At 53.9% G+C, this 27,933-nt stretch overlaps 1 protein-coding gene and 1 long non-coding RNA gene across 3 annotated transcripts; both read left to right on the plus strand.

Annotated features, from left to right (window-relative positions):
- The first annotated feature begins 5,094 nt into the window (after nt 1–5,094).
- On the plus strand, nt 5,095–10,981 carry LOC137483259 (sulfate transporter-like). Of its 2 annotated transcripts, none has more exons than XM_068206202.1 (3): nt 5,095–7,310; nt 8,038–8,656; nt 9,376–10,981. In XM_068206202.1, exons 2-3 carry the CDS (start codon nt 8,051–8,053, stop codon nt 10,966–10,968), a joined length of 2,199 nt encoding a protein of 732 aa, XP_068062303.1. In that variant the 5' UTR covers nt 5,095–7,310; nt 8,038–8,050; the 3' UTR covers nt 10,969–10,981. The 2 variants fall into 2 exon arrangements, with proteins under 2 accessions (XP_068062303.1, XP_068062304.1); XM_068206203.1 differs by having other exon boundaries at nt 5,095–5,951.
- A 6,362-nt stretch (nt 10,982–17,343) lies between these two features.
- LOC137482834 (uncharacterized) lies at nt 17,344–21,556 on the plus strand. The gene is made up of 2 exons (XR_011004241.1): nt 17,344–17,496; nt 21,232–21,556. It is a non-coding gene; the product is annotated as an uncharacterized lncRNA (long non-coding RNA).
- Nucleotides 21,557–27,933: the final 6,377 nt, after the last annotated feature.

The following is a 27,933-nucleotide window of genomic DNA, read 5'->3' on the forward strand; positions in this document are numbered from 1 at the left end:
AGCTTTGAAATAGAGCTGATTTTTAACTCCTGTTTTGCCAGAGGGCAGAGCAGGCTGGAAGCACAGAAAGTGCTGGTGGAAAAGGACAGCAGGCGGTGGTTGCAAATGTTTTATTTGTTATTGAAAATGTTCCTGCCTTCCTGCAGCTGCTTGTTCTCACCCCTTTGCTCTGAAGCATGGGCAGGACACGGGAGAGGGGGAAGATCAGGGCAGGTCAACCACCAGTGGGATAAAAGTCAAATAAAAACTGCTCTGGGTGATTCCTTCCTCTTCCCCTCTCTCCCATGTTCTTTCCATGCTGCCCAGGTGGAGATTTTTTCACCTGTGACCATGCACAGGTTTGTGTAACCAAACTCCAAACCTTTATTTATTGAATCACGGTTTTGCAAATCCATTCCTGTCTGTGGCAGGAAGGGAGGAAAGCGTGTTAACTCCAAAAAGGACCCACTTCCTGCAACTAGTGGGATGTGTATTTGTGGCTCCTGGGTATTTATTTACATAAAAGCACAATAAAACAGTATAAAATTATTTTTCAGGTAATTAAATTCGATTCTATCTAAAAGATGTGCTGAACATTACCTGGAGCATGTTGCATTTGGCCTCAGTGCTGTTTGTGCAGCCTCCAAATTCCATTTCCAGCAAAACACAAGAAACTATTAAAATGCAACAGCAAAAGCAGCCAAAAAAAATCTTTTAATGCTCTTATTTAAAATTAATAAGTATCAGCTAATGCACACTGCCCTGGCTAAAAGGGAACTGAAATGAATGCCATTTGCCAGAGAGTTCAGTGCAATAGGGAGTTGTTGGGAATTAACTGGAGATTAAAGCTTATTATGGCTGGAATTTCTTAGAACAGTGGGTTTCAGCCCTGTTCCTCTTAGGCCTGGGACAGTTTTTTGGCAGTGACATGAATCTGATTTGAGCCTACTGGCAAGCAGCACATTTTGCTTGACTTTGCTTATGGACCCTTTAAAGCAATCCAATTTTATCTTTAGGAATTTGGGATCACTGACTGGAAAGTTTTTCCTCTAAAGCATTTGTTTTATAAAGGAACCCATATATTTCTATATTTTGCTGCTGTGTGATGGATGCAGCAGCTGGATCTCTCCATTTATGCTTTTGTGCTATTCCTGTCCTGCCCTGGACAGGGCTCTCCTGCCTTCTGCTGTTTTGAATGAACAGTGGTGGGCACGTGCCAGGTTTTTTAAGGGGAAATCTGCCATGCTCACAGCTTCCTGTGCCTTCCCCCATCCCCCGAAGTTGTGAATTTGGGAAGAGGGCCCCTCAGAACCATTGGGTTTGGGTTATCCATCATCTGGAGCAGGGATGTTCCTCCCAGGTGCAACCTTCAGAACCCCAGGCCAGTCTGGAAGCTGGTATAAATCAGTTCAGCTCTATTCCCAAATGTCCCAATCAGCAATTATCAGTCTAAATGAAGAATTAAGAGATCATTAGCACGTTCATTAATGTCAACAACAGAGCATTATGGAAATGAACTCTCAGTCTCAGCCGTACTGGAAATCTCTGTAGCACTCTCCTGCTGAATGCCAGGCTCTGTTTTTTCCTCCAAACGTTTCACTTTTCTGAGCGTTCTGACTCAAAAACCATTTTCAGTCCACTTGACAGAACAGGGGCTGGCACTGAGTGGGCGCGGGGAGCTCATTTTGGGTTTCACAGTGACACTGCCAAGCTGGGATTCAGGGATGCTGATGTCCTGTCAGGCACTGCAGGACCAGCCTCCACCCTCCTGCTGCTTCTGCCTGTGTTTTGCTGCAAGGCTCTGAATATTGACTGTAAACAGAAGAAGCTGTGTGTGCTGCTGTTCCGTGTGACCTGCTGCTCAGTTTTCATGATCTTTTGATAAAGCCAAAGCTCCTGAACAGTGAAGTGAGTGCCCAGGGTGGGGGACAGAGGTGCTGCCACCCACCCCTGCCTCAGTGCTGGGCTCACCAACCACAGGTTTGTAGGGACAATTTGATTTTGTCCCACTTCCTGCCCTCAGTTCTGTGTCCATCCCCTGCCTGGTGGTGGCTCTCTCTCCTTGCCCTGTCCTGTCTGAGCTGTACCCGTTGTTGTTTTTAACTGTTCACATGTCCTTTTGTCAATGGAGATTTGTTAGCATGAGAATTTTCTGTCAAATCTGGTAAAATCACTGGGATTTCTTCAGCACAATTAAAATATTACGTTTATTGGGTTTTTTGTTGTCACTGACTGATGGCACTTTCACTTTGCTCTGCCCCAGCTGCTCTGTGCAGCCAGGACAGGGTTTGTGGTGGCATTAATAACCAAAATCAGCATGTGGGGACAATGATGTGCCATGTGCCCGGGAGCAGCACCCTCCTGTGGGCCAGGACTGAATTCCTGAAGTGTGGAAATGGCCAGGTTTGGTGCTGCTTGTACTTTACAATAGGTGTAGTTACAGCACCTGCTATTACACACGCAGCCTTGCAGAATTGCTGCTGTGTATTTCAGTGTTGCTTGAGATAAATCAAGCTGTGCCAGGGAGGTTTAAGTTGGATTTTGGGAAAGGTTCTTCCCCCTGAGGGTGCTGGCACTGTCCAGGCTCCCCAGGGAATGGGCACAGCCCCGAGGCTGCCAGAGCTCCGGGAGGGCTTGCACAGCGCTCCAGGGATGCCCAGGGTGGGATTTTGGGGCTGTGCAGGGCCAGGGGCTGGACTTTGATGGTCCTTGTGGGTCCCTTCCCTTTGATTCTGTGATTCTGTCCAGGTTGTGTGCCTTGCTCAGGTCATGGCCAGGACGAGCCAGAAAAAACCTGCGAGCAGCTGTGAGGGCAGTTCTGGGCAGTTCCTGTGACATTATGTCTGCAGAGGTGTCCTTGACTTATGGAAAAGACTTTCCTGGCCCAGCATGGCTCAGCTTTTACCTGAGGATGCCTTTTACCTCAGGGGACCTCTGTGCACAGGCTGCAGTTGGTGTGTTGGTGCCAGCAGAGTAGAAGGAGCACTGGGTGATGGGAGTGCCTGCAGGAGCTTCCTCCTGAAAAGCAGAGAACAAGCCTTGCCTGCAGCAGAACTGGCTCGCAGCTGAGGCAGCCCGGCTTAGCCAGCAGCACGTTCACCTGGGCTGCTTTGGGCACTGCCTAACCTGGCATTAGCTCATCCTGGCCATCCTGTGCTCGGTGGGACCCCCAGCCTCATCTCCTGGCTCTGGGGGCTGCTTGGGAAAGGTGTCCCAGGGCCCCAGCCCCTTCAGAGCCCTCCCACACAAACCTCTGGGACCTTTGCTACAGCTTCTGCAGCGCTTCCTCGTGAAGAAGCTTCATCACCCCTTTTCCCAAAGCTGTTGACTGCCACCACACCCTGTGACAGCATCCCAGTGTTTGAGTGGTGGGGAAAAGCTTCTCCTGCTTGAAATCTGATGGAAGATCCAGTCTTGTCACATGGCAGGAGATTAGATTAGGTATTAGGGGAAAATTCTTCACTGGGTTGGAAGAGGATCTCATTCCAAACAGCTTCCACTATCCCAGGTTGCTCCAAGCCCTGTCCATCCTGGCTTTGGACCCTTCCAGGGATGGGGCAGCTTCTCTGGGCACCCTGTGCCAGGTCCTCACCCCTCTAAGGATGCCAAACAGCCTGGGCTGGGTGCCAGTTTAGTAGGAAACAAATGTGTCTCCAGGTTTTTACTCCACTGTACTCCTCTGGAATCAGTTTAATCTGTTTGCAGAGCCATTACAGCTTTTCCAGTGATCAGCTGGATAATCTGGAAAAGGGCCAGAAGCACTGGCAATGTGTCATGCAGGGAAGAGCACAGGGGCAACAAAAGCTGGTCAGGAATTTTTTTCCTCCTTGTTGTATAAAGACAGAGTTCTCCCCAAAACCTCTATAGCTGATGTGCTTGGCTTTGTTTTTTTTTTTTTCCATCTTCCAGGAGTGAAAATGCTCTTGACTGTTGTTTATGTGTAGTTCTGGTCCCTCAGCCCCCCACGTGCAGTGCCAGGGGCAGGGACACTTTTGGCCTCCCAGTATTTGTGCTGTCTTTCCCTGCTGGGGCCCCTGAATGTTAAACTGCCCTGCCAGGGAGCTGCAAAAGCTGCTGTGTTTCCTGGGATGTGTTATCTCTTGCAGAAATGGAAATAATCCCTTTCCAAGAAACAACTGCAGAGGGTCTGTTCAGCTTTTTTGTCCTCAGGTGCTTCTGGTGCATTTTGCCATCTCAGCGGTGGCACCACTTCTGGGCTTGTCTCCTTTTCCTTGTTTTCTCCTTTAAAAAGATGGTGTTTTGCAATAAATACATTTCGAGTGAAGCTGAACCAGCAGCCATCCAAAAATACTGTCAGACCCCCCATCTGAAGGTAAGGAACAGCATCTCTTTTAACCTGGCACCTTTACCTGGCTCACTTCCTTTTTTTTTTTTTTTTTTAATAAAAACTGTGATCTGAGTCATGGGGAGCAGTGGGTGCAGCCATGTCCCAGACCTCTCAGGTGATGGGCCTCTCACAAATATAATCACGAATGTATTTACAAACCTTAAAGCAAACCAAGCCTCTGTGCAGTGCAGTGAAATCTGTTCTGAGGAAAACACCAGGTGCCAACTTGTCCTGTAAAACCGAGGGGGTGCACTGACACAGCAGCACAAACTTCAATTTGCTGCATTTGCCTGTTGCAAAATGCCTGGATAACAATCACAGGCACAGGAAATTCCATGGATTTTGCTAACTTTAGGCTAGAAACCAGCAAATGCCACTCCTGCCTTTCCTTGTGCCTGGAGCTTGTTGGCACTGCTCTGTTTCTCACCTGGCTGCAGTGGCTGTGGCTTAGATGGATGTTAAATTGCTCACACACCATGCCAGGAATAGAAACTTTGGATTTCATGCTCTGGGGAGCAGAGGGGCCGTGTCATTGCAGGCAGGGTCCTGTCTCCACCTGCATTGTCCAAAACCCATCTGTGCAGCCCAGCCTTGCCCAGGATGGAGCTGAGCATGGAGTGAGTTTATAGTGGCAATAAAGAACAGGCCTTGAAGATGCTTTTGGAAACAAACTCAGCTGTGCTGACCTTGCATGGGGAAGGCAGCACAGCCCTGGGTGCCTCAAGGTCACCTGGTGGGTTTCTTTTTTTTTTTTTCTTTTTTTTTTTTTGTGATGCTTTTCCCACAGCGAATGTGAAGCTTTTGTGTTCCCTGCCCTTGCCTCACCCCATGCAGAAAAAGGAATTCCAGAGATGTCCACAGTGTCACCAAGGGTGTTCTCACAGCCCCTCTGCTGGGATGGAGGGCATGGAGTGGCCTCTCCTCAGTGCCCACAGCTGCAATTTCCAGCACAGAGAACCAGCGGGGACAAGGAGCTTGAGGACTGCAAAACGTGTGGAATATTTTAAAGTAAAGTATGGAATATACTTAAATAGATCTTTATTAATTGATTATACAAAAGCAACTGGGAATTTGAACACAAGAAAGGGGAGAAAAAAGTTCTAGGGGAAGATGGCAGGGAAGGCTTGGAGGCAGAAGCCTTGGAGAGGGGGAAGAGCAGGGCTCTGTCAGGGCTTCCCAAGATTTATCAGGGCATAAAGGAAATCTCAATAAGTAAAAGAGCTCCAGAATATAGAAATGAAGATGGAATTGGGAAGGAAAAGCAGCAACAGGCAGTGGCAGCAGTCTGGAGGCTGAAGGTAACCTAAATCTTGCCACAGGTGGAAAAAGTGCTTCAGCCCATTTTTGTGGTGGACAGGGCAGAGATCCAAAGCTGGATCTTCCTAAATAAGATCAAACCCAAAGATGGATTGTGCTCAGCTGTGTTTCATCCCAGGGAGCACTCAGGCTTAAAAGTGCAGCCTGGCCAGCTCTTCCATGGCTGACTCATCACTTCTTCAGTGAATTTCAAGATGAAGGATTCATAGAGAAAATGGAAATTTGGGTCATTTGCTGAGGAAGAAGATGGAAAAAGAAAATGACTGAGTAGAGACCACATCATCCAGGCCAAGGCACAAAATGAGCTGTGACTGGGAACAATTACCAAGTTTCTGAAAGGAAAGATAGAGTCTGTTACTGAGAGCAGGGGAAGGGAGAGGGGGAACTCTCAACGTTGCACCTGAAAATACATGAGCTGTGGAGGAATAGCAGAGAAAAAAAAAGAATTGATATAAATAGATAAAAAGATTGAGCAGCTGCCTCCCTACCATGTGCTCTCATTTTCTCCTGCTGCCAGAGAACACGGATGTTCCTTATTTATTTACTCCTAATTACTGAGATCCAGACTTCCCCTGATGAGATAAATGTAGCTCAGGATGCTGGTTGTCCCCTTCTCTTCCCTCAGGGTGTCTCTCCAGTATCTACATCCAAACCTTGTGGAATTCCACCTCTCTGTCCCCAGCCCAGCTCTCAGCCCCCCTCTCCAAGGTGCCTGTGTGGCAGGGATTTATCCAGATGCACGGGGCATGGCACATCCAGCAAAATCTGGACTGGGTCAGTGGAAAAGAGATGGAAAAGAAGGGGGCAGAACAAGGGGAGTGTGTGCTGAGAGGTCTGGTGGAGGCTGGTGGCACAGGTGGCAAGGGCAGAGCAGTTCCAGCTGGTATTTATGAGGCTGCTCTTTCCACTCAGGGTGATGAACAATCCTTTTTTCCTGGCTGCTGGTGCAATTGCTCACCTTTACCTACCAAATAATACAACCCTGCTCTTTTCCCAGTTGTGTTTCTGCCCAGCAAGGCCCCTTGTTACGTTTGCTAAAAGGCTCTGCAAAATGGGAATTGTGCAGATTGGACACATCCAAAGTTCTGCTGTCTCCCTGAAATTACCCGTGTCACCACAGCTTTGCTCTCTGCTTTACACCAGCCTCTGTGGAGGAAAAGCTACCAGGAAAGGAAAGTCATTCTGGAAGGAGCTTTGCTTGTTGGTTTTTGGCACAAAGGCTTGTCCAGAATAGATGAAAACCTGAGCAGAGAAGCCCAGGAGGACCTGAGCTCACTCAGTTCAGAGAGGGGCCGAGCAGGGAGGTTTCTTTCCATCGTTTCCCTTGTTTAGCAAACACTTCTCCAGATCCAAGCAATCCTCTTATCTGGCAGGAGCACTTCTCTAAGCCCTCTCAATCATTCTTCGTGTCCAGAACAAGTTGTCAGCCAAAATACTCTCTGAGAATGGTGTTTGTTTTCCAAACACAGCTCTGCTTGGTGGCTGCACCATTTCCAGCGCCTGGACAGAGATAAAAGAGACATGGCTTGGCTCAGGAGCTCAGATCCCAAAGGAAGTGGCACCTGGGCCAGGTTTTCCTCTGCCCAGGGGTGCTGCCAGGTGGAGACAGCTCTGTCCCCAGGGAGAAGCTTCAGGTGCTGAGGAAACACCCAGTTTGCAGCCAGAGGTAAGATCTGGTGATGTGTGCAGGGCAGGGGAATGGGATTTCTCCTCATCCCAGGTCAGCTCCAAGCCACAACCACCGTGGGTCTCCTCTCAGGGGTGTTTTTCTCTCTGTCTGTTGTTCAGTTGTCACAAAAAGGTGTTTTGATGCCACTGCATTTTGACTGAAAAACTTGGAGTAGCTCTGGAAGGTCTCCGTTATATAACCAGCCTGAAAAAGCAGGATGGCAGATGGGAGTTCCTGTTTGATGCCAGCCACTAATGCAATTTAAAACCCTGTAATGTTGAAGGAAAAATTAATTTGCAAATTATCTCCCTTACCCACATCTTGATTCCTCAAGTATCCTTTGGAATATCTTAACATTTCCAAAAGAAGTTTTTTGCCTAAGTAGCGGTGTCTTGGCAGAAGGTGTTTCAGTTTGAGTGAAGTTCAGTGAAATTTCACTGAAATTCAGTGAAGTTCCTGTTTCCAACCAAGAGGGATGGGGAAGGAGCACGGGGGGCTCTGTCCCTGATTTGGGGGTTGTGGTTAATCAGTTCCAGAAGTGACAACAAACAAATCAACCCTGGGAAAACGCTTTTGTTGGATCTGTCTGAGGTAATAGTTCCATTTATTTATTTGTTTGTTTATTGATTTATTTATCTGCCCATGCCACGAGCCCTGGAGCTAAGCAAAGCCTCCCTGTGCTCGTGCCTGCAGCCCCTCATGCCTGCCTGCTCTCCTGCCTTAGCTCCCCTGCGCCCATGGAGGACACGTCCAGCCAGGAGCCAGCACCCAGCAAAGCCACCCTGGGCTCCCTGCGGCCACACGAGGCTCCTGCCACTTTTATCAGCCTGGAGGAACACGAGCCCACAGCCTCCAGCACCAGGGAGCTCATCCTGGAGAAAGCCAGAGGTGCCTGCAGGTGCAGCCCGCGCAGCCTGGGCGCGTCCCTGCGCCGCCTGCTCCCGGTGCTGGTGTGGCTGCCCCGGTACAGCCCCCGCACGCAGCTGCTCGGGGACGTGGTCTCGGGGCTCCTGGTGGGCGTGGTGGCCATCCCTCAGTCCATCTCCTACTCCCTGCTGGCCAACCAGGACCCCATCTACGGCATCTACACCAACTTCTTCTGCAACATCATCTACGCGGCCACGGCCACGTCGCGCCACGCCAGCGTGGGCTCCTTCGGGGTGCTGTGCCTCATGGTGGGGCAGTCGGTGACACGCCACCTGCAGCTGGCAGGCTACGGGGACAGCAGCGCTGCCCTCGGGGACAACTCCAGCTCCCCCAGGAACGGGACAGAGCCCTGTGACAGGAGCTGCTACGCCATCACCGTGGCCCTTTCCTTGAGCTTTCTGGTGGGCCTTTACCAGGTACAAGTGTTCACTCTGGTGCTGCTTCCTCCTGGGAATTTCTCTGAGTTTGAGATCTCTAAGGGTTGGGTCCTGAGAAATGTTTCTAGACCCTGACACCCTTGAATATTAGTGAATGCAGTGATTTTAAAAGTGCAAGCACAGCTGAATGGGGGTTGTTTTCCTCCATGGGACAACCAGGTCCTTGGATGTGTCTGAAACATCCTCAGGATCAGACACAGCAAGAGAGGAGAAGGATCTGTGAACCACCTTCCCACCACCTCAGTCCTGCAGCTGGGCAGCTCAGAGCAGGTTTGGGGCTGGCGAGGACCACCCTCAAGGACCCTGCCATGCTCCCTGGCAGTGTCCCCACTGCCTAGGTCGAGCTGTCACTGAGCAATTCCAGGCTTTTCCACTGGGACAGCTAAAATTCAGAGCATCCTGAGTGAGTGATACCCAGAGCTGCTCTGATGGGGCTGCTCGTGAGGAGGCAGCTGCAGGGACCTCGTAGGATTTTCTGTGTGGCATCCCCAGCCACAGAGAAGTGTTGAAGGTAGGTGTCTCTGGTTTTCCATACCCCAGATTAACTCCTGAAGACAAATTCCTCCCATGGAACGCTCAGCACGTCCCCAGACAGAATAGCCAGAGCTGCTAAAGTGGCAGCAAAGTGACATAAATTGCCAGCCACCCCTTCCAGCCCTTCTCACCCATGCTAAAGTTGTGGCTGCTTTGCCTTTCAGATCCTGCTGGGGGTTTTACAGATGGGCTTCGTGGCTGTCTACCTGTCAGAGCCTCTCCTGGGTGGCTTCGTGACTGGCTCCAGCCTCACCATCATCACCTCCCAGATGAAATATCTGCTGGGCCTGAAAATCCCCCGTCACGAGGGGGTGGGCTCCTTCATCCTCACCTGGGTGGACCTTTTCAGGCACATCCACAACACCAACATCTGCGACCTGCTCACCAGCCTGGTGGCTTTGGCCATCATAGTGCCCGTCAAGGAGCTCAACGAGCGCTACAAGGAGAGGATGAAGGCCCCGTTCCCCATCGAGCTGCTGGTGGTCATCGTAGCCACGGTCATCTCCCACTACTTTGACTTCGAGCAGCGCTACAAGGCCGCTGTGTGTGGGCACATCCCCACGGGCTTCAGGAAACCCACTGTCCCAGACATCAGCCTGTTTCCCAGCCTGGCCCTGGATGCTCTGCCCATCGCCGTCATTGGCTTTGCCATGACCGTGTCCCTGGCAGAAATCTTTGGCAAAAAGCACGGCTACGCCGTCAGCGCCAACCAGGAGATGATCGCCATTGGCATGTGCAACCTCATCCCTTCCTTCTTCTACTGCTTTGCCAGCTCTGCTGCCCTGACCAAGACTCTGCTGAAGGAGTCCACAGGGAGCCAGACCCAGGTGTCTGGGCTGGTCACCTCCCTGGTGCTGCTGCTGGTGCTGCTGTGGATCTCCCCGCTCTTCTACTCGCTGCAGACCTCCATCCTGGGGGTGGTCACCATCGTCAACCTGCGGGGCGGCCTCGGGAAGTTCCGTGACACGCCCAGGATGTGGCAGCTCAGCAAGCTGGACACGGTGGTGTGGTGGACAACCATGCTGTGCTCCACGCTGGTCACCACGGAGATCGGGCTCCTGGTGGGCGTTTGCTTCGCCCTGCTCTGCATCATCTTCCGCACGCAGAGACCCCGGGCCACGCTCCTGGGCAAGGTCAGCGACAGGGAGATCTACGAGGACCAGGCCGCCTACAAACAGCTCAGCAGCATCGCCAACGTCAAAATCTTCCGCTTCGAGTGCTCCCTCTACTACGCCAACAAGGATTATTTCAAGGCTGTGCTGTACCAGAAAACTGGGGTCAACCCCGTCCTGCTGGCTGCCAGCCACCCCCAGCTGGGGGCCCAGGCAAATCCAGAGCCAGGCAGCAGCAGGGGCTGCTGGGCCACCGGGTTTGGCTGCCTGAAACAGGCCAGGAGAAGGGCTGAGAAGCCTCCAGGAGATGCCTGTCCCCCCTCCACAGATATGCACACCCTGATCCTGGACTGTGGGGCCATGCAGTTCATAGACACCGCGGGTCTCTCTGTGCTCAAGGAGACACACCACGACTATAAGGAGGTCGGTGTCCAGGTGCTCCTGGCCAACTGCAACCCCTCCATCCGCCAGCGGCTCCGGGAGGGAGGCTGGGCTGGCCAGGCAGGCAGCGCTGGGGGCCAGCTGGCCTTCCACAGCATCCACGATGCCGTGCAGTTTGCTGAGCGCTGGCACCGCGGGGAGAGCAAGGACAAACAGGCTGCTCTCCCGGACCCCGAAGAACAGAACTTCCAGGTGTCTTTGTAGCCCTGGGTGCGAGGAGGGGTTTCGAACGGGACTGGCCTCTGGAGCAGGTTCGATGTTTGTGCCGTCAGAACGAGCAGGAGGGGCTGGGATGCTCTGCCAGCGGGGCAGACGGTGGGAAGGGTTTGGGAGGGCTGAGCTCGGGATGGGGCAGGGTTTGGAAAGGGTTTGGGAAGGGTTTGGGAGGGCTGAGCTCGGGATGGGGCAGGGTTTGGGAAGGGTTTGGGAGGGCTGAGCTCGGGATGGGGCAGGGTTTGGGAAGGGTTTGGGAAGGCTGAGCTCGGGATGGGGCAGGGTTTGGGAAAGGTTTGGGAGGGCTGAGCTCGGGATGGGGCAGGGTTTGGGAAGGGTTTGGGAGGGCTGAGCTCGGGATGGGGCAGGGTTTGGGAAGGGTTTGGGAGGGCTGAGCTCGGGATGCGCCCGAGGTGCGGGGGGCGGCGGAGCTGCGCCTGCCCCGCGTGGCCGCTGGGGGGCGCGAGTGAGCCGCGAGCGGGGCCGGGACTGCGGGAACTCGGGAAGGGACCCCAAAAACTCATCCCCATCCATCCCTGCTGTGACAGGAACCCCAAAAACTCATCCCCATCCATCCCTGCTGTGACAGGAACCCCAAAAACTCATCCCCATCCAGCCCTGCTGTGACAGGAACCCCAAAAACTCATCCCCATCCAGCCCTGCTGTGACAGGAACCCCAAAAACTCATCCCCATCCATCCCTGCTGTGACAGGAACCCCAAAAACTCATCCCCATCCAGCCCTGCTGTGACAGGAACCCCAAAAACTCATCCCCATCCATCCCTGCTGTGACAGGAACCCCAAAAACTCATCCCCATCCAGCCCTGCTGTGACAGGAACCCCAAAAACTCATCCCCATCCAGCCCTGCTGTGACAGGAACCCCAAAAACTCATCCCCATCCAGCCCTGCTGTGACAGGAACCCCAAAAACTCATCCCCATCCATCCCTGCTGTGACAGGAACCCCAAAAACTCATCCCCATCCAGCCCTGCTGTGACAGGAACCCCAAAAACTCATCCCAATCCAGCCCTGCTGTGACAGGAACCCCAAAAACTCATCCCCACCCAGCCCTGCTGTGACAGGAACCCCAAAAACTCATCCCCATCCAGCCCTGCTGTGACGGGAACCCCAAAAACTCATCCCAATCCATCCCTGCTGTGACGGGAACCCCAAAAACTCATCCCCATCCAGCCCTGCTGTGACGGGAACCCCAAAAACTCATCCCAATCCATCCCTGCTGTGACAGGAACCCCAAAAACTCATCCCCATCCAGCCCTGCTGTGACAGGAACCCCAAAAACTCATCCCAATCCATCCCTGCTGTGACAGGAACCCCAAAAACTCATCCCCATCCATCCCTGCTGTGACAGCAACCCCAAAAACTCTTCCCCTTCCATCCCTGCTGTGACAGGAACCCCAGAAACTCATCCCAATCCAGCCCTGCTCTGACAGAGACCCCAGAACTCATCCCATTCCACCCCTACCATGGCAGGGATCATGAGCATCATCCCATTCCCACCCTAAAAGAAATCCTGCTGGAGGGACTGTGGCTTGGAAGCCCAGGGATGGGAGACTGCTGTAAATAAAGTGTGTGGAAAAGGAATCCTGGGGCTGTGCTCAGGAAAGTGCCTTTTTGTGCTTAAAATTTGGTTTTAAATGGATTTATGAGTTATTTTAATTGGTGTGCCCGGCTGCTTGCTGTCCTTGGGGCAAGGCTGTGCCAGGGGGGCTGAACTGACCAAAGATCTCCATGCAGGGAGGGATGGATGTTTGTGCTCCAGGTGTGGCTGGGCTGCAGCTCCCAGGAGCTCTTTCCAAGGATCCTCTCAGGCCATTCCAACACGAGGAAACTCCCCAGGGAGTTACCTCAGCCACAGAACAAAGAGGAATGGGGCACTTCATAGTGGGGAGTAAAGGCAGCAAGGCAGTAAAAATCTCCTGTTACCTGACCCCCCCTTCCCCCTTTGAACAGCATTGCCATCATCTCCTTTACACGACTGCTTCTGGAGAAAATTAAACTGTTTTAGTTAGACCTCAGAGGTATTTATGGTCTCAGTGGGGTCACAAAGGCCCAGCAGGAAATAAACCCAGTGCTGGTAATGCCTTGGCACAGCCTGGAGCAACCCAGGGCAGAGATCCTGCAATGGGGCACGGATCTTCACGTGGGCAACTGGAGCAGTGCCACAGGGACAGCCAGCGGTTCTGGGGCTGGTAACCTCGTCCCCTGTCCTCTCCAGCAGTTCTGGGGTGGTAACCTCCTCCCCTGTCCTCTCCAGCAGTTCTAGGGGTGGTAACCTCGTCCCCTGTCCTCTCCAGCAGTTCTGGGGGTGGTAACCTCATCCCCTGTGCTCTCCAGCAGTTCTGGGGGTGGTAACCTCGTCCCCTGTCCTCTCCAGCAGTTCTGGGGCTGGTAACCTCGTCCCCTGTGCTCTCCAGCAGTTCTGGGGCTGGTAACCTCGTCCCCTGTGCTCTCCAGCAGTTCTGGGGCTGGTAACCTCGTCCCCTGTGCTCTCCAGCAGTTCTGGGGCTGGTAACCTCGTCCCCTGTCCTCTCCAGCAGTTCTGGGGGTGGTAACCTCCTCCCCTGTGCTCTCCAGCAGTTCTGGGGGTGGTAACCTCGTCCCCTGTCCTCTCCAGCAGTTCTGGGGGTGGTAACCTCGTCCTCTGTCCTCTCCAGCAGTTCTGGGGCTGGTAACCTCCTCCCCTGTGCTCTCTGGCACCTGGCATCTTGCTGGCAGCCCAGCTGTCCCACCCCAGCAGCCCCTCCCAGCCCCGGGACCCCTCCTGTGCCACTCTGTGCCAAGGCACTCAAGAACTGCTGTTTTATGTCACTTTCTGTGAGAGGCTGTGGATGTGCCGGGGAGGGACAGACGGCACGGCCCAAGGTCAGTTTATAACCAGAGCTGTGGAAGGTCAGTCTGGCCTCCATCACTTGGGTCTCCTGCAGGAGGCACTGAGGGCAGGAAGGGGCAGCTCCTGGTTTTGGCAGGGCTCCTGCTGAGGACTCCAGCCCGAGCGCCCCTGCTTGCCAATGTTCTGGCCCCAGGACCAGCCACTCTGCCCCAGAGCCAAAGGCTGCACCCCAGGACCCCTCCTGGAGCTTCCCCGGGGGCTGAGGAAAGGCCAGGCAGCTGAAAGCAAATGCTATCCCCCCTGGTAAGCAGCTCACTTCTCCTCCTCGCCTGCCTCTGCCCCCTGCCTGGCTGGGCTCTATAAATACTCCAGCAGTGGGATAAAGAGAGGATTTGCTGCTGAGGCTTTGTCAGCCCCCGTCAGAGCTGACTGTGCAACTGTTAATTATGGCTCAGCAGCAGCTGGACAGGTTTAAATCCTTTTGATGCTTTGAAATGTTCCCCCTGGGGAAGTTTAAGGAGTTAAAGGTTGTGGCTGGTGCTGATTGCTTCCCCTCTGGAGAGCGTTGGAGACATTGATTGCTGCACCGGGGGTTGTTCTCCTCTCTCCCAGTGCCTGCTCCTGGAAAAACAGCCCCTGGAATGGCAAGGAGTTGCTTCTGCAGCTCTCTATCTGCTCTAAAGCAATTAATGTGCTGCCAGCATGTGCTTATCTACCCATGTGCCCTTCCCCAGCAGACAAAACCGAGCTGGGGAGAGCAAGCAGGGAGCTGCAGGTGATGGCACTGGATTTCCTGGGATTAAAGTCAAGGCTGGGGCCAGTGAATATATCACTGGAGCTGCCCTGGTGACAGGAGCCAGCAGAGAGTGGCCTGGAGGAGCTGCCAGCTCTTGCAGAGGGACAGAAAAAGAGGAAGGACAGGATGAGATGATCTGAGGAGGAGAATTACTCTGGGGAGAATGCTTGCAGCGCCCGGGATCCTCACAGGCGGCAGTGGCTGAGGTCTCTGATCCCCTGCAGAACAGGAGGCAGCCCAGGGACGGGGAAATCCTCCTGAAATTGCTGCTGTGCCACTGAACTGGCTCTGCCCTTTGCCCCCTTTTCGTCCTGGGTGGAGAGGAGCTGGATGGAGCCAATTTGTCCCACTTTGTGTCACTTTCCTGCCCTTCAGTCAGGAAGCCCATCATGGAGAGGAGCAGATCAAGGCCCCCATTCCTTCAGTGACAAATCCTGCTGGCCTGCCACTGCCCAGGGCCTGACAGCCACCCCCTGCCTGCTGATGCTCCCTCCTCGTCCCAAGGCTGGGCTCTGCTTCCTGCTGTGCCCGTGGCCACCGAGAGACTCATCCCTGAGGCCGGAGAAGCCCTCCAGGACTGTGCCCGGAGCTCTGAGTGCCACCTCCAGCCCTTCCTGGGACACTCCAGGGATGGAGATCCAAACCTCCCTGGGCCTGAGCACCCTCTCCATGGGGAATTCCTCCTGCCTGAGGAAACACAGGGGCAGGACAGGGACATGGCCCAGCCCAGGGCTCTGCTCTGCCCCCCTGGCAGCCCCCTGGTTGATCAGTGCTCTGTCCTCTCAGAGGCTGAGGCACTAGTGGGCAATAATAACAACAAAGACATTAATTGTCAAGATTAACAATAATTAAGGAAGCAAAGCCTGGAGGAGGTTGGATGCTCAGCTGCGGGGAGCTGCCCTGGAACAAGGCCAGCATTGCCAGGTGGAGGTGGTGGCCCAGCTCGGGCAGGAGGTGGCACAGGGCCACCATGAGGGGCACAGGAGGAGCAGGGAGAGCTTTGTGCCCCCCTTGGACAGCAAGGAAAGCCTCTGGCATTCCCAGCCTCCAGGAGAGCCAGAAAAGGCTCAAAGGAGGGCAGGGAGAAGGAAGAGAAAAATGGCAGGGCAGGAAAGGCACTAAAACCCCTGAATCAGGAGAGGTGAGCTCAGACCACGAGCGTTAAACTGGACTCCAGTTCCACCTGCCCTGGAGCAGCTCTGGCCACCTGCTGCCCTTGGCAGTTATTAAAAATCCTGCAGTTTGGTTTTATGTTCCACAGTATTAGGGTTTTCAAGTGAACCTGAACTCCTGGGAACCACAACAGTTCGTGGACATGGCTGTTGCACCTTTAAAATAATAAAAAAAAAAAGTATAACCCACATAGTTATGGGAAAAGAGCTACAGAAAAGGTGCTTTTTAAGTTTAAAGGCTGAAAAAAGAGCGCAACAAGAAGAAAATGTCTCTTTTGTTTTCTTTCTTTGGTGGCTGGGGAGTGTTTCAGCAGGTACAATTGTGGTTTCTATACAAAGATGAAATGTCTTGTGAAATACCTGCCGAGCCTGCAGCAGCTGAGCTCCCAGGCAGGCAGTGCATAGCAGATCCCAAAGTTCACCAAAGCAAAGCAGAAACAAAAGTGCTGAACGCTGACACCTCAATGTTGTTGCTGTTTCAGACCATCCTTACCAAGGAATCTGTGGTTTCCACCTTACATTAATTTATTCTTTATAAAGAAAAGGGCATTTAACTGGGCCTTTGAGCTTCCAGCCAGCGCTTGGCCTTCTCTCCCAAATGTTTCTGTGCATGTGGCAGCTGGCAGGGGGGTGTCCCCTGGCAGCCCTGCCGTGCTGGGGGCAGCTCGTGGGGACAGGATGGCCCAGGGACAGGCTCCCTGCTTTACCCCAGATGATGAGAGCCCAAAGGCAGGGTGTGCTGGGGTGCTTCACAAACAGGACAGGGCTGCTGGGGTCGGCTCCCTGAGCTTCACTGCAGCATCAGCCTCATGACGTGGTAGCGACAGCTGGAAGGTGGCAAAGCTCACACACAGCCAGCAGCAGCCAAAGATTTCTTTGTTCCAGAGCATTTCTAAAACCTTCTGGCCAACAGCACACTGCTGAAGCTCACAGACAGTTGTTCTGGCCGGCCACGGAAAGCACACCTCCACCTGCTGCACAGAATGTTTGTCTGCTCTCTATTAACAGTACACAATTCTCCATTATTAAGCTGAAAACCTTCTCCTGCCTTGCTGAGCATATTTTCCTGCACTCTCAAGGTCTCTTAGCCAAGCCGAAAACTCAAGCTGTTGTTTCATGTCCTTGCTTGCAGTACCATTGTAACTTTTCTACTTTCAGACTTTGCAGCTGCAGCTAGCTCGAATCTCTCTGCTCTGTTTTCCCAGCTTTCTGAAAGTCTTCCTGCCTTTACTATTTCCCACAGCAGGGCAGGTGAGGGCTCTCGGTGACCCGAGTGCCACCGGCCACAGGCTGGCCCCGTTGTGTCACACCACACCGCTGTCCCCACCCTTGGGCTGTGGCTGGACCACAAACAACCAATTCTTTCTATTTTTAAATTTTTTTTCCTCTTTTTTTTTTTTTTTTTTTTTTTTTTTCACTCCAGAAGCTGCATTTGTGAAAATAACCATGTGTGGCCCCAGAGAGGAAGCCCAGCAGCTGGTGCTGGTGAAAGGTGATTTCCTCTTGCTGAGCCCTCCCCACCCTGTGCCCAGCCCATCCTTGTGTGCCCTTTCAGCTTCAAACCCCTGCTGTGGCTGGGAAGCTGCAGGATGCCTTTCCCTTCGAGGCTTTGTCCGTGTTGCCATGAATTTTGCCCAAACCAGGGCGGAACGTGTATAAAGGAGATGTGAAAAAGGCTGAAGGTTAAACGTGGCACAAGAGGTGAGTTAAATCTGGGTGGGCAACTCCTGGTCTTTGTTTCCTGGAAGGGCAAATACTGAATTGTCTTCTGCATTTATTGGAGCCAGGGCTGGCTGTGCAGATCCCAGCTGTGCCTTGGAGTCCAGCCAGAGAGGGGAAAAGCCCTGTGTCCGTCTTATCAAAGCCTGGCCTAAACCCGTGGGTAGCACAGCTCTGGGCTGGCAGCTCTGGCTTAGCTCCTGTCCTGCAGATCCCTGGATGTCAGCCTGGAAACGTGAAAGGAATGTGAGGAAAGACTGTTCTGGGAAGTGGAGCCCTGGCAGGAGCTGAGCTCAGGACTCCCTGCCCTGGGCACAGGTTGGTTTTACCTCTGGGGGTTGGCAGGAAGGGTTTGCAAGCCACCTGCAGGCTCTTCTCATCTCTTTGAACAGCTCTGAAAAAAGAATTCTCCTTCTTTTTCCTTTTATTTTTGATAGGGATTTAACAATCAGAAGTGATGTTGCCTCACTAAGCAGGTAAAGGATTTGGGAAATTGGTTTTACATCTCACAGAAGCCCCAAACACCACGGCCACTGCTCACACGGCTCCGGGAGCCCAGGGAACTCGGAGGACGAAGCCACAGCAGCAGCCGGAGGCTCCCGGGGGGAGCAAAGGGTCCCCAAGGGCAGGGTGGGCAGGGGGAAGTCTCTCTGCAGGTTTACTTTGGTCTGTGCTCAACCCAAGTGGAACTGGCGACGTGCTGCCATGGAAACAGCAGCCTCGGGCCCCTGCAGGGTGTGCAGCCATCTCCAGGGAGCAATCCTGGGCCTTTTTTTTGGGGAAAAGCACCCCAAACCATCCCCGTGGTGCTGGGGGTGGAGGGAGCCACGCTGGGACAGGGCAGGACCTTTGTCACACCCGGTGAGGGGACACAGGACACCACACACAGAACCGGGGGGTCCTGTCTGGAGAAGAGCTGATGTTCAAAAAACCAGTGTGAGCCCAAGGGCTGTGATGCCAGCCGGGAAGGCACTGCCAGGGGGAGTCTGCAAGGGTTAACCTGACAGCAAACATCTCATCCAGCCCAGCAAAGAGGAGAAAAATTACTCGGCTTTAATCTACTTTGTCTCCAGAAATATTCCATAAAAGAGGGGGAAAATAAATTCGGGGGAGGGGCTTGTGGGCACCCTGAGAGCAGAAAAAGAGGTAAAATTAATCCTATCAATAATCCATGATGAATGATTCACTCAGCTCTCTTCTTCACAGGCGCATCAGTTATCTGTATTCACATGGAATTACACTCACATGGAATTACACACAGCCTCATCTGCATGGAAATGAGGCAGCCCAGGAGGGCTCCACACCCCGGGAATTCATCCCTGTGCTCTGGCAGGGAAGGAGCTCTGCAGGGCAGAAGGACAAACCCCCAACCACCCCTCAGCCCTGGGGTCATGGCAGGAGGCAGGAGATGGATTTCTGCTTCCCTTTTGTTTTTCTTCCAAAACTTCCTTGCTGGAGCAGAGAACCAAGTGCAAATTGTTCATTAGAAATAGGATTTTAGGAAAAAAACAAAACAACAAAAAAAACCCAACAAAATAACCAGTTAAAAGAAAAGGATGGAAAGTTCTGTCACACTTGTGTGGCCTACAGAGAGAAACTGAGATGGCCCAGGACTTGGAGAACTCTCCCAGGAGGAGTCTCATCCTTACATTTCTGAGGGATTGTTTAGAGGTTTCCAGGCCACAGACTGTGAATGTGGAATTTGCCTCCAGCTCTGACTCTCCAGATGATGCTGACATGGTTGCCCCTTGCTTTGGTTCCACCTTTGGTCCTGAGATAACAAATATCTCCAAGGGTCACTCTGAGAGGGTCTTTCAATGCCTGCAAAATAATTCCGTGCCCCTCCAGTGAAATCTGAACTCACAATGTCTGTGTTATGAACAGTGATAGTTACCCTGGTGAAAATGACCCAAATGTTCTGCTTTAAAGCTAAAAGTCAGACCTGCCTTAAACTGGGTTTTAGATTTGTGTCTGCAGCTATAAATAACCTGTGGGGAGCAGATCAGAGTGCTCTGCAGACAGGGAGGGCTCCTACCACAGATGGCAGAGTTGGATTATTTAAAAACCTCTCAGTTTGGGAATCACCAGGCTGACCCTCTTCTTTCTGACCATTGCAGTTTCGAGCTGGTCCCCACCTTGGCTTGGCCGAGCGCTTTCAGCAGGAGTCTGGGAATGTGGATTCCTGGCAATCCGGAGTGTTCTGGGTGTGAAAAATGGGAAGAGAGGAGGTGGTGACAACAGAGAGACAAAATTCTGTGTAAGGACAAGCATCAACCCAGCTGATGCTGTAAATCCGCTGCAGACCAGAATTTCCCCCTGCCTCTCCTGTGATGTCCCTCAGAAAATCCCAGCACTGGGAAATCCCAGGAATTCAGCTGCTGCATCCCGACTTTCCAGCCTAGCTCTGGGTACCAACGGCTGCTGTACCCCAGGACCAGTGGGGGAATCTCTGAGAGGGAGGGGGAAGCTTGCATTTCAAATGGAACAGAAGGAAAGTTCTTCCCCGGGGGAGTGGGAGGCTGCGTGATCCAGCAGTGGGTAAAACCCGCAGAAAATCAGTGTATCCCTTTTGGATAAAACCCCTCCCACGTGGGCAAAGGAGAGCGCGGCGCGTTCAGAGGGAGCAGAGCCAGAGCTGCCGCTGGGGCTGCCTTTGTCCCTCTCCGCTCCTCAGGGGCAGCAGGGAGGGATCCAGGGCAGGGCTGGAGCTGCACCTGCGGCAGCAGCGGCGGCGAATTCCTCTGCAGAGTGACTGTGATTCAGTCCCGATGAATCACTCAGCCACTCTCCTTCTCAACCAGATCCTGGGATTCATCATTGTTAGAGCAGGAGGAAAAGGAGGCGGGGAGGAAAAACAGGAAAGAAAGAAAAAAAAAAACAAAACCTCCAGTGCTTTATCTCCCTTTCTAATCTTTCCAATTTTCCTGTTTAAAAATGTAATTCCATTTTTTTAGGCATCCCATTCAGGTGGAATAAAGTTTGGCCAGTCCTGGAGAGGAAGCTGCATTGAGAGGAGGTGGGATGGACCATGAGCACAGCTGGGGACAGCACTGGGGTTCAGCATGGCTCAGGTTCAGAACAGCCGGAGAGGAAAGGGGCTTGGGCTCTGCCTTCTCCAGGCACCAAATCCCTCCCCTGAGCAGCTTTAACCCTGCCCCAGAGCACTGCTGGCCCTCAGCCCACTCAAGCATTGAAAGGAGAGCACAGAAACCCCTTTAACCTCGGTTCTCCCCCTCCTGCAAACTCAGGGTGGGCTTGGCTCAGGGCTCCACACTCTGATTTTTCCCCTTTGTGCCATTTTCCCCCTTTTAGGAGATGCTGCTGGAGATCCTGGCTGGGAACACCTTGGAAGGCAGGTGAGGAGCTGCTCTGAGCACTCAGATCTTGCCAGGAAGAACTACAATTGTTTGCTCCACGAAGAATTTAAATATAAATTCAGCATTAAAGCTAGAGGCTACACTAGTCAGTAGCCACCACTAGTGTCTACTAGTAGTAAACACCAATAATGTCCAGAAAACTCACATCAGTACCATGGAGAGGAAAATGCAGGCAAACCAAAATTGTTTCAGGAACTCTTTAACAGCTCCACTCAGACCAGCTCCATTCACTTTGATTTTGGTCCTTTGAGTCTGAGAAAATCCACACTGTGACAAGGTGTTTCTTCGTGGATTGGATGTGTTTTACTTTTGTTAACGTTATTCTTTCTCTGTCTTTCAGTTTCTATAGTGATGGACAAACACATGCAGCATGCACGCCTGGGTGGTGTTTGCCTGCACTGCCTGAAAACACCACCAAATTTTTGAGAAATCCATTGAAAAATCTTTGCTAAAACCCCCCAGATCTTAAAAAATGGAGTCCTATCAAACAAGTTGATAATGTGTTTAATATACATTTACTTTTTTGATGTATTTTGTCAGCAGGCAGCAGGTATTGCACTTCTGTGGGTGCTCTGGTTTCTCCTGCATCCACACACACCTGGAGATGTCCCTTTTCCAGGGGCAAGGACCTCAGCTGTGATTAAAGGTGATGGAAATGCTCCAAACCAGACTACATCTCTGACCCTGAGGGTGCTCTGGATCTCCCTGTGAATCTAGTGATCTCTGAGAAATCCCAGCCCTGCAGTGGCTGCACAAAGGCACTGCAGCTTGAAACCCCCCAAACCCCAAACTGCAGCTCCAGAAGTGAAAGGTGAAGGTGACCACACCTGGAGATGGAGCTGCTCAGGTCCTGGGTTTATGCTGGGTTGCTTTCAGTGGGTATTTTAAAAGTTCAGCGGATGAGCTGGTTGTGGTGTCCTGCTCTGCCAAGACTGAGCTCTGTTCCGGGTGTCAGGGCCAGATTTCATCTGCCAAAGCTCCAATAATGTCAGAGGAGCTGGACTGATGCTGCATCTGAAAAAGCCTTCGCAGCGTGCTTGGAAATACCGCCAATTTTTTGTTTGTTTTGAGAAATCCATTGAAAGATCTTTGCCAAAACCCCTCAGATCTTTAAAAAGCTGTTCCAATCGACCAAGTTATAGTAAGATGGGCTTGTTCCACTTCCCTTCTGCACACAAGCAATCAAACCAAGCCACCGGTCCCTGAAGTTGCTCGGAAAGCGAGGGAGAAGCATCGGCGAGAAATCACTGGGATAAAGGGAGAGCTGCCCTGCCCAGAGCGCTCGCACGGCTCCCGGGGCACTCGGGGCGAGCTCGGGGTTGGTGTCTCGGGGAGACGGCCCCGGCTTTCCCCGGGCGGGGCGGGGACGGGGCCGGGCACCGCCGCTCTCCGTGCGGGGCGGGCCGGGGGCGGGCGCTGCCCGCGGAGCCTCGGGCGGGAGCGCAGCCCCGCATCCGCACCTGGGCGGGCAGGGGAGACCGCATCCGCACCTGGGCGGGCAGGGGAGACCGCATCCGCACCTGGGCAGCGCCGGCAGCCTCTGCCCCATCCCGCCAGGATGAGCGGCCGCGCCGGGGGAGCCGCGCCGGGCGCCGCGGGGCTCTGCCCCGGCCACGGTGAGCAGGGGGCGGCGGAGGGAGCGGGCGGACGGCAGCTCCGCTGGGGAGGGTGGCGAACCCGCTCCGGGGGGAGCTGTTCGCCGGCCTCGCCCCGGGAGCGCCCCTCGGCAGCGGCGGAGTGATGCGGGTGCTGTGCCGGGCATCCCCCGGGTGCCGTGCCCGATGTCCCCCTGGTGCGGTGCCCGGTGTGCCCTCTGTGCGGTGCCCTGTTGTCCCCCGGGTGCGGTGCCCTGTTGTCCCCCGGGTGCGGTGCCCGGTGTGCCCCTGGTGCTGTGCCCGGTGTCCCCCCAGTGCGGTGCCCGGTGTCCCCCCAGTGCGGTGCCCTGTGTCCCCCCAGTGCGGTGCCCTGTGTCCCCTCAGTGCGGTGCCCGGTGTCCCCCGGGTGCGGTGCCCGGTATCCCCTCGGTGCGGTGCCCGGTGTCCCCCGGGTGCGGTGCCCGGTGTCCCCCGGGTGCGGTGCCCGGTATCCCCTCGGTGCGGTGCCCGGTGTCCCCCGGGTGCGGTGCCCGGTATCCCCTCGGTGCGGTGCCCGGTGTCCCGCGGGTTCGCGGCAGAGCCCCGGGGCGCTCGGGAGGAGCGGAGGGAAGGCTGCTCGGTGCGCGGTCGCACAGGTGAAGGTGGCAGCGAGCAGCACCCGCCGGCTCCGCTGGGATGAGTGGCTCCCGTGGCCAGCGAAGTGCTGGGATGGGCAGCGCTGAGCCGCAGGAGGAGCGGGACTGAGGCGGGCAGAGAGCAGGAGCCCCTGGCACGGGGGAAGTCGCCGGGAGAGGAGGCTCGGCGGGCTCTGCACGAGTGGAAACCTGCTTGAGGATGAATAGCTGTCCCCGGAGGAGTTGCGAGGACGGGCAGGTTGTGGCGTTTGGGGAGAGGGCTCAGTGGTGGCTTTGGCAGTGCTGGGGGAACGGCTGGACTCGAGGATCTCAGAGGGGTTTTCCAGCCTTAATTATTGTGTGATTGTGTGGTGAAGAAGGTGTTTTCCAGGCCTGGGGCAGCTCTGTGCTGTGCCAGGGTCCAGAGTGCAAAGGCTCTGCTCACACTGGGGCTCCTCGAGCTCTGTATCCGTTCCGAGCTCGTGTCACTGAGGTTAAAGCATTTCATGGCTGCTGAAGCTTGCTCAGAATTACTCCGGGGTGAGGGAAGCTCGCAGGAGTCCTGCCCAAGCCTGGATGCTTTGATTCAGGTGCTGGGAGTGCAGCCAGTTTGTGGATCCCACTCGGGGACAGACAGAGCTGTGCCTGCGAGTGACAGAACAGTGTCACTCCCTCAAGCCCTGGGGCATCTCCCCGTGCTCCAAAACAAACTTCACCCTCGGAAACTTGATAGAAGGGTGAGTAATTAAAACATTACCCAGTTGCAAGTTTGTGCTGCTTGAGGGCAGTGAGGAAGGAGCCAAGTCCTGGTTTGCCAGCTTCAGAGCCGGGAGTGTGCTTTGAAATGTGTGATGTCATTATGACTTCATTTCTTCTTAAACCCAAAATACTCTCCTTTGAATGGGAATATTGCCCAGTGTTTCTTGAGGATGACTTTTCTCTGTCCCCTGTTACTGCAGTTGGCTGGTTTCACTTGGCAAAGGCAGGGTGGCTCTTTTTAGGAGATTATTTGGATTTTGTCAGTGTAGCAGAGGGTGATGGATGCTCTGGCTGAGGTCATTCTCCAGGGAAGGTATCCAGGGATGTGCAGTGCCACTCCTGGAGGAAAGAGCCACAGGTGTGCCCAGGAAACAGGGAGCCAGGGATGGGAGCATTCCCAGCAGGAATGGGGACTGCTGTGATGGGCAAGGAGCAGCAGCACCTTCCTCTCCTCAGAGATCTTCCCTCTGCCAGCCTGACCTTGGCTCTGTCAGTGCTGTCCAATAACGCCGTTAGAAAACAAACATGAGTCAGGCTGAGTTTGCTTAAATAATAACTCTTTCTACACCAAGGTGTGTTTGTCTTATTTCCTCAAGCAGGCTCTGACCGGGACAGGCAGAAATAGTTGAGTTTGCCCAGGACTTTGTAAACACTGATTTAAAAGTAAGAGTGCTCTGACTGAGCCCGTTGGCTCATTCTAGGAAGTCTCCAAATCGTACATTCAGCTCCTCTGTGCCAACTGTGCTCCTGCAAGTGCCAGCAGTGCTTCTGCTTCCCCCCCTCCTCCTCATCTCCATCCTCTGGAGCCAGCTGGCATGCCTCGAGTTTTCCACGTTTGCTCCCCTTTTCCAGGTATTCCAGGAAGTCCCAGGCAGGACAAAGAGCAAGGGACAGGTGTCAGCCAGTGCGGGGCTGAGCCCTTTGGGCTGGAAATACCTGGAACTCGTGGAAGGAGTTTCCAGGTGAATTCAGGGGAGATGCAGCTGGATGGGACGGAGGATGCAGGAGCCTGTGTTGGGAGTGGGGCTGAAGAGGAGCTGGGAACTGCCCACCTCTCCTTTGAGGACAGCCCTGTCCTGCTTTCCACACTCCTGTGCTCCTGGAGACAGCAGCATGGGGAGGACAAGGAGGAGGACAGGGTGAGGACCCCAGCGTCCTCTGTGGGGACTCTGTCCCGTGCTCGCTGCAGGAGCAGTGGGAGGGGGGTGGAATGAGTGCCAGGAGGGTGTGAGGAGGCAGCACCTCACCCTGCACATCCCACTGTCACACTGCACACCCTGGAAATGCTCCCTGTGTGTTTGTGTTTGGAAGCACAGCTGCTGTTGGAGGGAAAAGCAGGCGAGCGCCATCCCCCAGCACCTGCTGCCGTGCAGGGGTGGGGAAGCAGGGCAGGACTGCCCCTGGGTGGGCTTGTTCACAGAGGCAAAATGGAAATAATCGGAGTCATTCCACTGAGGAGCCCCTCTGCTTTCAGCTGCCTGGGCATCCACAAAGATTCAGGCTGGATCAGGGTGGATCAGCAGGAATTTCCCCATGGAAAGGGTGCTCAGGCCTTGGAACTGCCCAGGGAGGTTTGGATCCCCATCCCTGGAGTGTCCCAGGAAGGGCTGGAGGTGACACTCGGAGCTCTGGGCTGGGGACAAGGAGGGGATGAGGCAGAGGTTGGACTCGATGGGCTGGGAGGGCTTTTCCAAATGATTCTGGGATTCTGTGACTGCAGTGAATGTTGGTGTAAATCCTGAGAACGCCGTGGCTAAAATCTGGGGTGACAGTGCCAGGTTCTGGGGGTTAAAGAAAATCTCTCATGGGAACACTACTAATTAATATCCACTTTGGGCTTCCCTGCCCATTTGCAGAGAAAGACACAGACGAGAGTTAGAGACTGACCCCTGTTCTGACCTTGTCATTCCTGTGCCCCATTCCTTTTTTTGAGTCTCTCAAAAAAACCTCTTTCTAAAAAGACCAATACACCCGATTAAATGTGCCAACGTTTCTTTGTAAACCTGGTGGATCCCTCGAGGAAGCAGAGTGTGAAGAACCTCATTGTGGTGCAGTTTATGGGAAAGAGGGAAAAGTGCTTCATGGCTTTTGCATTTCACTCCTTGCACTTCTGTTTCCTGGCATTCCCTGGTGCACTTTTTGTGGGACTACCCTGATTATATTATTATTTGTCAGGGAGCTGTTACCTTTGCCTCGCCTGGGGCAGAGGGTGGGAGAGGGATGATCCACGTGCTTGTTCCCTCAGTTAACACCAATCCAACCCCAGGATTTGCAAAGCAGCTGACTTTAATCTGGTCTTGTTGTGTAATTCCATTAGGCTTATTTTTATTAGAGCCCATAATGTAATTGAGGCCCCCCTCAGCCCTGAGGAGTGGCTGCAGGGAGAGACACGGCCGGCAGGGCCTGGGGGAAAGCAAATTACTCTGCAGGAACACGAACGGAGCTTGGGCAATTTGATGTGATTAGGGAAACAATTAGAGAAAATCGCTGGAGGTGCAGTGGCCCTGAGGCTCATGAGGAGATGCTGCTGCTCTAGAGAGCACAGGCTCCTGTCCCCAGCCTGGCATGGGGAGCTGAGGGTGCAAAGCCACTCTCAGCCCCTCTCTGTGGGTGATGTTGGGTGGTTTTGCCCTGCCCTGGTGCAGCCAGGAGGGTTTGGCTATTCCCAGACGGGTTTTGCAGAGCCGTGCCTGGGTCTGGCTGATGCAGAGGGGCTGGAGCTGGACGTGCTGCACCAAGCTGAGCAGGGAGATCATTGTCCTGCTCTGGGCTCTGGGTCTGTGTTTCCGCGAGCTGAGGCAGCAGTTCAGAGCCCTGCCTTCAGTGAATCTCATCCCCACCTCCCCCCGCTGCCCTCACCTCCAAAGGCTCTCACCCCCACCAGTTTGTTTGGAGTCAGGGAGCTTTGCACAGAGCCAACACCTCTGGAAATGGGCTCTGTGAGAAAATGGGCTCTGTGAGAAAATGGGCTCTGTGAGATCCCATCCCAGCTGCAGCCAGGCTCCCCCTGCCCAGCCCAGGCTGGGCCAGCAGCACCCCTGCACTGGGGGCACAGGGCAGCAGGGCCAGGGCTGTGTCCCAGCTCAGCAGGAGCCCCTGCGCCATCTGCAAGGCTCACTAGCCTTGGACTGTCCCCTGCAAGGCTCACTGCTAGCTTGGACTGTCCCCTGCTTGGTTTGGGGTGGCACAGACACGTCCTGTCCCCCCCCAGCGCCCCTGGGGACAGGGAATGGGGCAGTCACAGGTGAGGCACGGCCAGCTCTGCCTGGGCCAGCAGCTCCCCGTTCATGCTCCCAGCAGGAGCACAGGCACTGCTCCTCCTCAGGCCCTTCGTCCTCCCAAACAGCCCCCAAACCACGTCCTCCTCTCTTCTCTTTGTGCCTGCAGTGGCTGTGTCCCCACCTGAGCTGTGTCCACACCTGCCTGAGGCTTCCACCTTTGTGCCTGGGAGTCCTCAAAAGCACTAAAATTCCACATTGTCCCTGCCAGCAGCTGATGTGCTCTCAGAGCACCCATGGAAAGCTCACAACACCTTCCCCAGGTGCAGAAGGGTTAATCTGGCCTCATGAATCCCTATTTTGTGGTGTGCCAGGGCTGCTTTAACATCAGGAAGGTCACAATTAAACAGTTTCTCAGAGGTCTTCCTGAGAGGACTTGAAGAATGCAGCTGAAGCTCTGGATACAGCAATGAGCTCTTCCATGCTCATCATCCCAGAAGTTGTTCTGAGGTGCCCTGGCTCTTCTGGGGCTCCTCAGCTCAACCAGAGGGTGTTGGGCTGGGCCCTGGTGGTGAAATGATTGGTGAGGCGAGAGCCAGGCTCGTTCCACATGGACCAGAAAAGCTTGAGGAGGATGTCTGGGGTGATCTGGCTCTTTATGGCTGCTCTGACATCACTGAAGCCAAAGCTGCCACCACTGACGCCCCTCTCAGAGCTCTGTCTGACAGAACTCAAGGCTGCAGCAGATTTTAGATGAGCCAAGGCAGTGGAATGTGTTTCTTCTTCATGGGCCCTCCATGGGATTGTTACAAAAACATGTTTTCTCTAACAGGAAAAACTGCCAAGCAGAATTTTT

The sequence above is a fragment of the Anomalospiza imberbis genome, chromosome 15, assembly GCF_031753505.1.
Source record: "Anomalospiza imberbis isolate Cuckoo-Finch-1a 21T00152 chromosome 15, ASM3175350v1, whole genome shotgun sequence".
NCBI classification, from domain to species: domain Eukaryota; kingdom Metazoa; phylum Chordata; class Aves; order Passeriformes; family Viduidae; genus Anomalospiza; species Anomalospiza imberbis.